At 38.8% G+C, this 14,682-nt stretch overlaps 1 protein-coding gene across 3 annotated transcripts in view; it reads left to right on the top strand.

Moving 5' to 3' along the window:
- LOC6034867 overlaps positions 1-14,682 on the top strand; it is an 85,126-nt gene extending 70,444 nt beyond the window's left edge. For all 3 annotated transcript variants that reach the window (XM_038253242.1, XM_038253243.1, XM_038253241.1), the window contains one exon: positions 7,985-14,682. In XM_038253242.1, coding sequence (XP_038109170.1) covers positions 7,985-12,579 — 4,595 coding nt within the window. In that variant the 3' untranslated portion in view covers positions 12,580-14,682. The remainder of the gene's footprint in view (positions 1-7,984) is intronic.

Here is a 14,682-nt window from a genome sequence, read left to right as displayed (position 1 = left end):
AAAAATCAAAATCAAATTATTCGCTCTACAGCATTGCCTTGGCGTTCTCGATTGCGAGATTCCTACTCGAAACTAGGTGTCCGAAGGCTTGATTGTTGAGGCAATTGGGTCCTAAAATGAAGCTTAGATTGCTGATATTATTGTTTACAGCGATAAAGCTTATTTTTCTGAGTACAATGACCCTTTGTACGACCACAAAGAGTTTAAAATGGATTTTCAAATTAATTTTGAAAAATTAATCTCGCGGTCCTTCTTGACAGAAAAGCTCCTACTTGACAGCTCGTTCCAAGGGGACCATAGTTAATCCATCGAAAAAATGTTGTCTTGTCAAAAAAAATTTGCATTAAAATGAAAAAAAGTGATCAGAAATTGTATTTAATCGTGTTTTTTAACGTTGTACATAAAAATTGACATAGGGCTTTAGTACCCAATTGCAAACCTCTTTCTACACCCAAGCTTCCATCCACCCCGGGATTCAAACTGACGACCTTTGGATTGTGAGTCCAACTGCCTACCAGCGACTCCACCAGTACAGGACCCAGGGAGATGACACCTGGTTTGAGCTACCGACCTAACCTCTAGGTTAGACCGGGGCCAACATTTACTTTCCCGTCCGACAGAAGGCGTGATCAGGTAAATCTCGTCTCGAAAAATACCACCGGGACCTTCTGGGATCAAACCCAGCCTGACTGGGTGAGATGCAACCACGCTTACCCCTACACCACGGTTCCCGGCTTCAAAACTAACCATGCAAAAAAAAACACGAAAAAATGAAAAAAAAATGTAAAAATGACCCTTTGGGAAGAAGATTCGAAAAGTACATTAAATTTCACATAAAATGACACGTCCCAAACTTTTTTACAGACAAATAGTGCGTCCATCCCGGGAATTCCCGGGACAAAAATCCCGGGATTTTCCCTAAACCGGGAATTCCCGAATCCCGGGATTTTTTATATTTTGTCCCGGGAATGTCCGAAATTGAAAAATAAATCATTTTTTGGTATGGAAACTCAGATTTGGTTGTGGAAAAAGATGAATGAATATTTAGTAATCGAAAAGAATTTTAAAGCATTAGCAAATTTGTATTCGGCACATATCAACATTTATTTGGCTTATAAGGAAAAATTATTAAAATTTTGCAGAATGCTTAACGCTTTAAATATTTTACATTAAATTTTATTTATTTTATAAATATTTACGTTTTGTGATGATTTTAAACTTGAAAAAAAATAATTATTTTTCATCAAACATCGGCATCTGGAGCAAATTAGGACAATAGTAACGAACTTAGACAGCTGTTTAACCCAATATTTTTTGCATAATGTTCTGATTTAGTATAATAATTAGTACACCGATTTTCTAATGTATTGCTCTAAAATATCCTGAACCTATTCAGACTGCAGTCCCGATTTCCCTCAGTTAGCAATAGTGGCTTTAAGATAATTTTTTAAATATTTTTTTTGTAAAACATGAAATTATAAACTTTTCTAAAATTTAACATTTGATGGTATCATTTTATTTGTTTTCGTTTCTTGTTTTTGTTTACAGTTTCAATGAATTTCTTTAAGCGTAAGAAGTCATTTTCTATGAAAAATAATAGAAATTTTTAATGATTTTAAGATGATTTATATGAAATAATTTAAATCACATTGGATTAAAAATCATGATTCATTAAAAATCCAAAGCACAACAAAAAACAACAATATTTAATATTTTTTAAACAAACTAAAAATCACTCTTTTTGTTTAGATTGAAGTATAGAATATCAAAAAATAACAGTATTGAGCTTATTCTATATTAGTAAACTTGAAAAACATAACAAATTTAATAAAAAATTAGATTTTATGGTTGTTTAAAAAAAAAATCCCGAGATTCCGGGAATTCCCAGGATTTCAAAAATATTTTTCCCGTTTCCCGGGAAATTCAAAACCCGGGAAAATTGGACGCCCTACAGACAAACAACAAAAATGGCAGAAATTTTGAAACTATTTTTTTATTTTTTTTCGATGAAGAATACGATTTTTTTTTTAATTCTGAGTACGATCCAATCGGGCGTCCAATTTTACATAGAAGTCACTTTGACACCAAATTTACATATCATCACCATTGCTGGCTGTCGAACAAAAACTAAATTTTAAGTGAATTTATTTTTCTAATTATTGCTCCGAAATATCTGGGAGCGAAACAAATTGTTTGTGTACAAAGTGTATTCAACTGTGAATAGCACAATATTTATTCGCCATCATTGTCACTATGTTTTAAAAAAAAATTAATTTTTTTTTTTTTAATCATCAACACGAGCTGCAACCTCGCTTCCCTCTGTTTCAACCGGACTAAATCTTCGTGCACTCTTCCCAGTCGTTCAGCTCGTCGAACTCCAAATCGTCCGGCATACTGCCGATGCCTTCGCCTCCGCAATCCTCCACTAGATGCGTGTCGAAGCAAAAGAATGGTGGCACCTCGAATCGCAAGTTTTCATAAAAAATCCTAATTAAACTCGCGACATATTTTCTTTCTAAAACTAAATCAAAACAAACTTGACAGTTCTGCCAGCGAAAGTGACACGAGGCAAATCTATGTTTTCAAAGCAGGTGTGGTGCTGTCAAATATTAAATGACGCGAGAAATTTAATTCCTTAATTAATTAAACGCGAAAATTAATACATTAAGGCCAATGTCACGCCCCTCGATTTTAACTCTTTTTAAAATATTTTGAATAATTTTTAAATAAAATAAAATATTTTGCTAATACTTTTTGTTTATCAACCAATAAATCAATAAAACATGCAAATCGACTGTTGGATTTATCATGGCCATTTTTTTAAAACTCGACTCAATTTGTTAAATCATCGTTCTGCGCATTGTGTCGCAGATTAATTAATTATTATTTTCTGCCGAATTCTCGAGTTACAATGAAAAATGTGAAAAACAGAAGTGCATGTCAAATGCATAATTGTGACAAAAAAAATTAATTCGTTCAAATTAAGGGACACTGAAGTCAACAGCCTTCTGACTTATTCTTCCTTTTTACTATATGACAACTTCCGTCCGTATTGTCGATAGTCCCAATCGGTGTTGCGAACAACACCGATGATCCCACATGGTACAACCCTATACACCATCCGGGGGGATTATTAAACAACGCGTCGCGAAAGCTCCGACAGCGGTCGAGCATCCGGAGTCCTCCCCAGTGGGCACACATACGCGCAATACAATGAGCTTTTCCACCTCATCACCACCTAGCGCATTCGATCGTGGTGCGTGCACAAATTGGAAAATGAGTAAGAGAAGGAAAAAAAACCGCAAAAATGCCTGACATCGGTGCCAACATCCGGAAAGCTCTCTCCATCCTGGTGGTGAAAAATGGTGGAAAATGGTCACAACTAGTCGGTTCAGGAATATGGGAAAGAGCAGAAAAAAAATCTCTCTCCCTGTTACACCCCTAACCGTGTCCAGTGTTATGCTGGGGAGGGATAAGTCGAGGGGGAAAAAAATGTGCCAGAGGAAAAAAAAGCTTACGTCCGAGAAAAAGTGGGCGGAATTTTTCCCAACCTTTTTTTTTCTTCTTCTCTCCTCTGTATTGTATTGTGTTATGTATCACCACAATTCAACGAATCATCATCGACCTAGCAGGAAGCGGTTGTGTTTTTTTCACCGATTTCCACGCAGAAAACTCCATTGCGAGGGGGGCATGTGCGTGCCCTGAGCAGCGAAAAAAAAAGCCTGTTCGCGTTGAATGGATAAAATGTTTTCACGAGGGGGATGAAAAGTGGGTGGGGGGTGGTTGTCGATAGGATTACCAGCACACAAAATGTACTATATTCACGCAGAGGTCCTCTGCTAATACAGTGAACGGACGAACCCCGGGAAAACCGGGCGTGTTGTTTTTTCGCAGTGTTTTTGTTGCCGGTGAATGGGGAGTTGGGGGGATGCAAAAAAAAGTTTCAGTTTGTCCAATCCGGTGCATTGGTAGGGCTGCAATCACTGGCAAGGGGGCAGGGAGCTGCCTGAACAGTTCGGAATGGGATGTTTATTGTTGTGTGGGCGATAGTCACGATACAGAGGCCTCAATTTTATTGGGAGGAGCCAATATCGAGGTGGTGATTTGAATGAATGATGAACGAGTCGATGGCACTTTGGAGAAGTTAATGTTGCAAAATGTTTCTTTCTTTAGAAGACTTTAATCACAATGTCTTCAACGAAGGAGAGATAACAAAAAATACACCAATAATTGAATGAATAATTTTTTACATGAAATGGATCAAATTTTGAGCGTACAATCTCCTTGACAAAATGACCGCTGTCATGCTAACTTGTCGTACGTCGCTTTTTGACGTTCCGAGAAAACGCGTTTTAATGTTTGACCTTGATAAACAAATACGAGAGCACGCAATTTAAACAATAACAAACATATTTTGTTTGGCTGAACTTTCTGCGCATTTTCCAGAAGTTTGATTGAATTTGGTTCTCGAACTCTCGATTTAAAAAAAAATTAAATTATTAGGGTAGTCGAGCTCGTACCTGTGTCAAACGCGTTCTGACCTGAATTTCCTTCGGCCAGTTATCGCACTTACATCAATTTTTAGGCTGTGTCAAGTTAGCACGAATAGATTAAAACTTCTTTCATATGAAAAGTGACAAAAATGCACGTAGTTTTTTATTTTTTTTTTTTTAATATCTTAGGATTAGAATCGATTTTTTGGGTTCTGTCAAGGTCAAAAGGTGAGGCATTGTGAGTTGCACAAAATGGCGTTCTTAACTCAACTTGGCCGAACAAAAAGGTTATTTTCGAAAAATTTAATAAAAAATGTCAAAATTTTTGTTATTGCCGGTTCTTTAAGTATGGGTTATTGCAGTTTCGAAAATTACATAAAATTTCTCTTCAAATGACGATCTCACGATTTTTTACAGTTTAGTAACAAAAATTGGCAGAGGCAAAAATACATTTTGAAACTTTATTTCTGATGTAAATTACGTTTTTTTTTTCAACTGTTTGATTCTCCATGCGTTTTTGCCCATAGAATTTGAATCTGCTCTCAAAATTGAGCCAAAGTGTCAACATATCGATTTTGATCATATTTTGAAATAATCAAAATCAAATTATTCGCTCTACAGCATTGCCTTGGCGTTCTCGATTACGAGATTCCTACTCGAAACTAGGTGTCCGATGGCTTGATTGTTGAGGCAATTGCAATCCTCTTTTTACACCTAAGCTTCCAATTCCACCCCAGGATTCGTACTGACGACCTTTGGATTGTTAGTCCAACTGCCTACCAGCGACTCCACCGAGACAGGACCCAGGGAGACGACTCCTACACCTTGACTGAGCTAACGACCTAACCTCTTGGTTAGACCGGGGCCAACATTTACTTCCCTGTCCGACGGAAGGCGTGATCAGACAAATCTCGTCTCAAAATTTGCCACCGGGACCTTCTGGGATCAAACCCAGGCCGACTGGGTGAGAGGCAAATTTCTATCTAAAATTATCATATAAACCCATACAAACGCAAATGTTTGTTATTAAAAGCTCTAAAAGTGCACAAAACATCACTTTTAACTGAAACTTAGGCCTGAATTGCTACGTCCAAAAAGATTTTTTTATGGTTTGCTTAGATGAATTCTTTAAGATTCGTCGTAGAAGGCGTAGATTGCGAGATAACATTTTGGTGACTTCGAAAAAGTTACTTTTATTGGAAAGCTCAACACTCAACTAGAAGACAAAAACAATATTCCTGAAAAGTTAGATTTTCAAAAACTCCCTTCTCGTGAACCACCTTAAATTTTCCGGGATTCCCGGGATTTCCCGAAAAAAAAAATATTTCCCGTTTTCCGGAAAATTTGTAAATTTCCCGGGAATTCTCGAAATTCAAGTGGAAGTATACATTTCTTAAATTTTTTGAACTTTTTTTTGAAGTGCTCTGAAAAAATAATAAATGAACAAACTTAACATGATTTTGTTAAATTAAATGTATTGTTTGGTTTATATATAATTAATCAGATTATCAGAAATTATGACATCAAAATTATTTCAGATGATACTTTTTTTAAGGCAACTGGGAATAGATCTTGTTTAATGAGTATTAAATTTCATTAAATTTCCACAGATTGATGTAATTTAATCAAAACAATATCAAGTCCATACCTCCAAATTAAAATTGTGATTTTTTTACGTTTTTGTTTACCATGATCAAATGAGATGAAAATCGAATTTGTGCAAAAAGAATTAATTCAATTGGTTGAATACCTAGTACTAAAGAAATTACAATCTGAAGTAAAAGAATTATGGAGCACTGGTGCAACTACAGGTGTTAGAGGGTTAAATGCGAAAAATAGAAGACTTTTTGTGGATTGATGTTAGTTTATCGTGTAATTTAAATTATGTAACATGATAATAAAAAAAAATCATTGATAAATTACTTTCTATTGTTTATTCTCAAAAAAATGCAAGAATATATTCAAAGTTTGCTCAAATATTTGGTTGTTTGGAGTAAAACCAACACTAAAAAGCTTTACCATTAATTCAAGAGCTGAAACCAATATTTGTCATGAAAAACATAATTTCTGCATGTTTTTTTTCTCATTTCAATAAACTGGTCACAGAGGCATGTTTAAAAGTTCTCATCAAAAATACCAAAATACATTTTCTTGTAGTTGAATGATTTTTCACATGCAGCCAAGCTGTTAATTGATCTTCACATTTATTTAAACCATTTATGTTGATGACCTATACAATTTTGTTGCTTAATATTAATTACGTTTACCGGGAAATTGGACGCTCTAGTTCGTCACTTTTGAGTTTGACTTTGACCAACCAGCTAAAGCTAAACTAAACTAAAAAAGTGTCAAACGAAAAAGTGACCAACCACCGGGGGTTGAGTTTATTCTTTTTTCTTCTAAGCATTTTTCAATTTATAATAGTTTTTTAGATCGATTTTGCGCCTTCGTAACTTAGGGGAACAGTATGTAATTCCATCGTGCACTAAATGTTGTCACTTTGGTAATTAATTACATCTCCGAAAGGGAATTTCCAACTGAAATCGAGTGATAGGTAACATAGTTGTTCAATGAGTGAAAATCACCAAATTAGATGTGCAATTAAATAAAAAATATACTTTGAATCAATCTTGTTAGAAAAATAATATATCCTTCAAAGGTCCCAATAAAATCCACACAACCGATTAAATTCAAAAACATAACAATTTTCTATCCGAATCCAACCCCCTCAAATTCAAATTACGAAAGAAAATTGAATTTCAAAAATATTAAACACCATAAAAATGCGAACGACCCACTCAAAGTTGGAGGCAAACTTTGTAAATAGCTGGCACGATTCGCATCTCGAGCGACCAACAGAAGGAGGAACCCCCTCACCGGGATGGGAAAAAGCAAACGAGGAAAAGTTGAAGGAAAAATTGCGAAAATTAAAAAAGACAGACGACCGGACGCTCCGGGATGGAAAGAAGGCAAGCACAAAGTACAAATTCGAAGCTTTCCTGGGAAAAGCATTTTCCATTACGGGTTGCGGAAGGTGGGTCCAGGTGCGTGGTGGGTAGATTTAATCGACAAAAATTTTAAATTATTTTCCATTTCTTTTCCACCTTGGGACCCTGTGGGGGGGGGGTGTTGGAGTCGAAGTAGGAAGTGGGTTTGATGGCCAGTTCGAGGAGAAGCACAACACAGCAGAAGGAAAATCGTTGGCATAGTTGAAACGTGCCAGCAGCTGCCTTCAGGGTGTTACTGCTTTCCAGGATTATACGGAGCGTGGGAGGGGAGAAGTTCGTGCTAAGAAAACAGCGTTTACGGCAGTTGCAACCCGTTTTCTTTGTACAGCTTCTGTACTGGGAAATTTACAAAAGTGCAAACGATTGCAAGTGTTTTCTTTTTATTAACAAAACAGATGATGATTTCGAACGCAATGAAGAGATTAAGAGCGATAATATCGGACGCGATTTACTGAAAAGGAACTCTTTTCTTTTCTTCCACAGGAATCTTTTTGCACATCTGGAAAAATCCCCCCCATTATGACACGTATAAAATGCTGATTGACAAACGCCAGTTGCTGACATACCTGGAAGCAGTCGCCAACGAGTTGAAGAAAATAGTCGTTCTACCGTGCTACAATTTGACGCCATCACCAAGTCCTCCACCGTCCTTGTACTTCCCGTCATCCCCAACTCTATCCTCGAACCGTTTTCGGTGGTCTCTAGAACTAAACCGTGACCTCATGTTCTGCTATTACGTCGTTACCGGAGGTGGTCAGAACACCATCGGCTACCGTAGTCGTCTACAGGACCTCTGGTGTACACGTCAAACCTCGTACGGACACCTCACCGAACAGAACCTACTGAGTCAACTGCGACGGATTCAACGGGATCACCTGCTGCCGGAAGATGTCCTGCGAAAGGTGCGCACCGAGGCTAGCGAGTACGAGTTCGACTATCACTGTTCCAGGTCAAGGCCACTGAAGATCTCCGACAAGAATCGAAAGGTTTTCCGCAAGATGGCGAAAAACTACAGCCGCATGAAGGAACTTCACTCGATCAACCGAGCCCTCAGCTATGTGAACTCGGTTGTAGACATGAAGTTCTGTGCCAGTCGCGAAATTGACGTGCTAGCCATGAAGCGGGTCGTGCAAGTCCTAGGTGAAACTATCCGAAGTAGTAGAGATATGCCCAACATTGGCCGCCATTTGACTAGCTTTCTCAGCATTTTGATTCCGAGGTACTTTCTGAGCGATACCAAGGTACGTCACTATCTGTCGCACTGCCGTAGAGATTTCTCCTCCTTGCTGGAAACAATGGACGAAGAGGTCGACTACGCCGAGCTGCATCGTAATCTTAAAATTTTGAGAAATCTTCTCTTGTACATACAAAACTTGGGCTACATATTAGCGATCAAAACCCTAATGAACCGTCTGTATGATAGTAAATGTTTAGAGGAAATCAAATCGTACTACGCTTACATTTTCCGCAACAACTCGACGGATCTTCTAAAAGATTTAGAATTCGCACCGTTCCTACTGCTGGAAATTGACACCATCGTAGACTCGATTGCACAGCATCTGCCCACCACCAAGCTAAGCGATCGTTTCGAAAAGATCAAACTCAGCATCAGAAAGGAAATTGACAGCTACAAATCTCTTCACAATCATTTCACCAACGCAATCCTACTGTTTGACTGTATCGTATCCAAAATCAAATCCAATCACAATCATGATAAAATCAAACACCTCTTTCGATCACATCTGCGAGTTTTCCAACTCGACCGGAAAATCAATACCCTCTTCCTTAACCGACTCAAAACCAACCTTCTAACATTTCTACAAGAAGATCTTCCGTCAATTAACGACGATCAGGTTGAATCCCGAATAATTCTTCTCGTGACTCGAATTCGGCACGCCATTGATACACACCAAACTAACCTCCTCAAACCTGCAACAGAAAATTCCAGAATCTCCTTCTTTCCCTCAGTAGATGACATCACGGATCTAGTCAGTCGACTCGAAAAACGTACAGGTCGATCATTAACCACACTAGCTCAAGATCCACTATTTCAAAAAGCGAAAGATTACCCCGAAAAACGGTACGACCTTCTCCGTCAGTGTCTGCAAAAGCACAAAATTGCCATAGATTCAATAATCCTACAAGATCTCAAGCAGGAAGACCAAAAACTGATCGACGCAAAGATATCCCAAATGCAAGCACTATTTATGGACCAAAACATGAACCTGCGAGCTTTCGATCAAACAGAGGAGATCGCGTTCGAGATGCTGATGCTCGAAGCGACCTGGGCACTGTCTTCAAAGTTGCTGAACAATGCCGAAAGCATATCTGGCTACGTCCCCGTCCTAACCGGGCGTAACATGAGAAACTATCTGGCCCATGGAGGACTAACGTACGAAGTGCTCATCCCCAATACCAGCTCGAAAACGATTCTTCAAAACGCGCTCAGCGTTATGAAACTCTCGAAGAACATCATCTCCGAGATCTACGAGCGCCACAGCTGGAGCTTTGCAGATCGCTTGGAGTGTCTTCAACGTCAGAGCAATACGCTGGAGGGGTTTCGGATACAAAGCTGCGTTGAAATACTGGACACCATAAAGGCGGAGCAATACTTGATCGGACAGGATCATCTGCACCGGGGAGTTGTCGATCGGCTGGTGCAAACGCAGAGTTGCCTACTGTTGGGACACTTGCTCGACCTGCGCAATGTTGACGAGCTGCTGAAGATTCTATCTCATCTCATGGAGGACGTTAAAGTCATTCCCTGCACCGTCAAGTTCCACGATCTGCTGACGAACCTGACCGCGAGAATACGCTTTTGCTTCAACCTTGCCTTGCTCACCAACGAAGAGGACGTACTGCTGAAAATTGCGTCCGACTTTGGTTACGACCAGATCGAAGCGATCCCGATGATCTTCACGTTCGACAAGCTTTTCACAAGCTTCCTGGAGAATCACCCGGATTACGACGTAAATGCCGAATCGAACGCAGAAGTCCTACATTACGCGGTACTGTCGGGTAATGTCGAGCTGCTGAACCTGCTGCTGGATCAATGCGAAGATCTGAACCAACAGGACGCCTACAGCCAAACCCCGCTCGATGTGGCATGTAAGCTAAGTAACGTAGACATGATCAAATCGCTTACCAACGCCGGTGCGAAATGGTACTCGAAAAATGCCAGTCAGTACACGTGGCTGTTTCTGAACAATGATCACGAAGCTATCATATTTTTAAAGAACAATGATTTGCTTGACGAGAAAATAGCAATGAGTTGTATCACTCTGTTTCTGCAGTACTGTGAAGACGATAAGGAAGAAATGGTGGAATTTATGCTAAATTATGTAGAATACACAGTTCTTTACCCTTTAGCTGCGCGGCATCGAAGGCTTCACGCACTGAATTACATGATCGCGAATGATCCAAGAGTAAAAATCAACATTAATCGGAAAGATTCGTTTGGCCAAACAGCGCTACAGATATCTTGTCACAGGGGGTACCGGGAGATTGTTGGGCTTTTGCTGAATCACAGCGGTAATCCAAATCTACAGGACGTGGCAGGAAACACTTGCCTTCACTTAGCAGTTGAAAATGGTGATAGCAAGATTGTTCGTTTGCTGTTAAAGCATCACGTGAAAGTTGAGACAAAAAATCTGCTGGGTAAAACTTCGCTGGATCTTGCCGTCGAGTTGGGAAATATTAGAATAGTCCGAATGCTTCTAAAACACAAACGATCGCTGAAAGCTGTCCAGATTCCGGAGTTTCTGCACTCCTTGGAGATTCTGTATCTGCTGAAAAAGGCAAATTTACAGTACAAATTAGAAGCTGAAGACTGTTTGACACCACTGCACATTGCCAGCGATGAAGGACGAATACGAGTCCTGTTGAACTTCTTTGAAGTTGATACGCAAACTTCCAAGTATTTAGACACTCCTCTGCATATAGCCTGTCTAACCAATCAGACCAACGCGGTGCGTGTTTTGTTGAAGTATGGAGCCAACCACAATCTGCTGAATTCCAACGGCGTATCGCCGCTTCATTTCGCTGTGATCAATCGAAACACAGATATGGTCCGAATACTCGCCTGTCACAGTAATCTGCTCGATCCGGGTCACGTCAATTCAGCTATGGTAATCTCAATTCAAAAAGGATATCTGGAAATTGCCAATATCCTCCTGAACTGTGGGGCAGATATATCATTAATTGCTGAATCAATAGCTCCACAACAATATTTGCTTCATGCTGCTGCACGCTCAGGTTTCGTAAGCATTCTACGATACCTGCTGCAAGGGCATACCTTGAACGTCAACGGGCCAGATTCGACCGGATCTACCCCACTCTTCCACGCGGTGACCAGCGCAGACATTCAAACAGTCGAACTCCTTCTACAGCACGGTGCTGACGTTGAACACACGAACAAGTCAGGTCAAAACGTAATTTCTACGGCAGCGATGTTCGATCGACTGGACATCATTCGCTACCTGATCAACAACTTCCCAAACATAACCCCGTTCATCCTAGCTCCGTACGTAGCACAGAACCGTTGCCTACACATAGCGGTTCTGAAGGGATCCCTCGAGATGGTACACTATTTTATCAAACTGCACAAAGACAACAACTTCCATCTGAACTATCGCAACCAGGAAGGCTTCACGGCGCTTCACATCAGTGCCCAAACCGGAAACGTACGGATATTCCAACTCCTGCTGGACAGCGGTGCCGATCCGAGCATCCCCCTCATCAATAAACAGTCGATTCTGCACACGGCAGTCTCGAACAACAATCTCGCCATCGCTCGGATCTTGCTTACGCGAGCGTTGATCGACGTGAATGCGCTGGACGATGACCGGCGAACGATTCTGCACTATTCCGTGTACTCGCGCAATCCCAGCTCCGTACGAGAGCTGCTCAAGATCCGGGTCCTGCACATCAACGGCCAAGATCGGGTGGGCAATAGTGCGTTGCACTTGGCCGCAGAGCATCAGTACGTTGATATTTACAACTTGTTGCAGAAGCGAATCGATAACGGTCTGATAAATCAGGACGGGAAACGTGCAATCGACATCTTGCTGAGAAAGTAGGAACTCTGAATCGATGTCTTAAAAATGCTGTTGTATTTAATCCATCTTACAGGTAGAGTAGAAATGTGGTTCTTGCAACCAAGTGTCGTCGTGTGATTTCGTGTACATTTGATAACAAAACAAAAAATAGATTTAATTAAGAAATATTAACCAGTAGTTTAAAAGATTTTATCCGTAACATCTGCTACAGCATTTGAAGGCTGATATGTTACACCTAACAAAAGTTAAGATTAGTGGAAAGAATGGTGCGATCTGTACAGAAAATGTTTTATTCATGTTTAAAACTGGATAAAGAAGTCATAAATATCCAAAACAATCAATGTCCAATTACAATCAATCATTTGGTGACTAATTTGATTACAATGTTTGAAAATCAGACAAAATTAATTCCGATATTTAACATAATCAAACCTCGCATAAAAATTTCGTAAACTCAACACGTTGAAATGAAAATTGCACTTAAATAGTGCTTATAACCAAGGGTGTCAATCGCAAAAACAAGTGCTAGTGTTAATATATTTAAAGAAAAATGTATACTTTGAAAAAGATGAATAAATCTTCGATTTCCAAATATTGCCAGTTTCTCAAATATGCCCGCAGTCCTTCAACTCACTGGAAGGAGCGACATCTGCCACTCGATAAGGCGCAATAGTATATAAGACAAACAATAGCTATTCATATGGGTGTATTCACAGGAAATAATACACACACATATAAATAGAACCGGAAGCATTATAACATTACACATACAATAATAAACCAATTTTTAACGGGCAAATACAAACAATTGGAAAATCGTGCAACACTACAAACCTAAGTTAAACATTTTAGTTCAAAATTACCGACAGATGAACCAAACATGGTCCGAAGTTTCCGCAACTTCGGAGCATGATAAGATAACTGCAAAACTGAAACTACCATAAGTTTACAAGTACAACATTTTCGTTACTCAAAACTGCAATAAACAAATATATGTAAACTCAACAGATTTATATATAACCACAATACAACCACACAGATAAAAAACTTATATTGAATGGCAGATGCCGCGCGCGCGGTTCACAACATTAAATGTCCAATAAAAGCACAGTTGCGCAACTTCAAAACAGCTTACAAGAAGTTTGGTGTCTTGAGCGGACACCATCCGGCTTGCTGGAGAAAATCGTCAAAATGAAATAAAAGTCTACGAACAACATAAAGTATCTCAACCATCAAAGTGGAATGCTAGTCAAACAAAGAACTATTACAAAAAAAACATAAAAAACCATATTGTTTACGTTCTCAAATTCGATTATAGTTGATGGCATAATAGCTGATAACCCTTCAATGCCGTCAACGTTAAACGATCAGCCATTACGTCTTTAGGAATACTTGTATGTTACTACCATATTGAATGTGTAACCCTATTCTGGCAGAAAAAAGTTTATAAATAATCATAAAAATAAATTTAGTTCATCAATTCTCGGTTTTACAGTTTCAAAAAAAATATCTTGATTAATTTGTTTGAAATTTCTTGATTAGGGTTACAAATTCAACTATATCTAGTTTATAATACTACAAATACAAACGAAAATCAGCACAAACCTGCAACATACTGCGAAAGAATCCCATGGAAACAAAAACTGAACTAAAAGAAGAACTAAGATGTATTACCATAGCAGCAAAAAAGAAAAGATAAATCGCAGCAAAAGAAGAAACATATATGTAACTTAGATGCAAGTTTCTTGAACGGTAGGTCAGTCAAAGATTGTACTAACAATATAGAAGAAAGTATTGCATTGCTACATACTAATGATCGAAACAACACAGAAACATAACAAATAATTCACATACTTGTTATACACATTTTCGTTACTAATGCATGTTTGTGTAATCAATTAAAAAATACAAAACAAAAATTGAACAAATAAAATTCCAAACTAAAAACCAATAAATTACTCATCTCATGGAATAAATTAGACGATGTTGAAATTTTAGACCATCAAGTAACACGTTTAGATAAGGATAATCGTTTGGAATACTGTCCGGGAGAAAAAGAAATTGATGGAATTTCGGAAATAAAGATGCAGTTTAATTTTTTCATCTCACAGTGAGTATTATAAA

The sequence above is a fragment of the Culex quinquefasciatus genome, chromosome 2, assembly GCF_015732765.1.
Source record: "Culex quinquefasciatus strain JHB chromosome 2, VPISU_Cqui_1.0_pri_paternal, whole genome shotgun sequence".
NCBI lineage: Eukaryota > Metazoa > Arthropoda > Insecta > Diptera > Culicidae > Culex > Culex quinquefasciatus.
The sequence above is the reverse complement of the archived record's forward strand: the minus strand, read 5'-3'. Positions and strand labels throughout refer to the sequence as shown.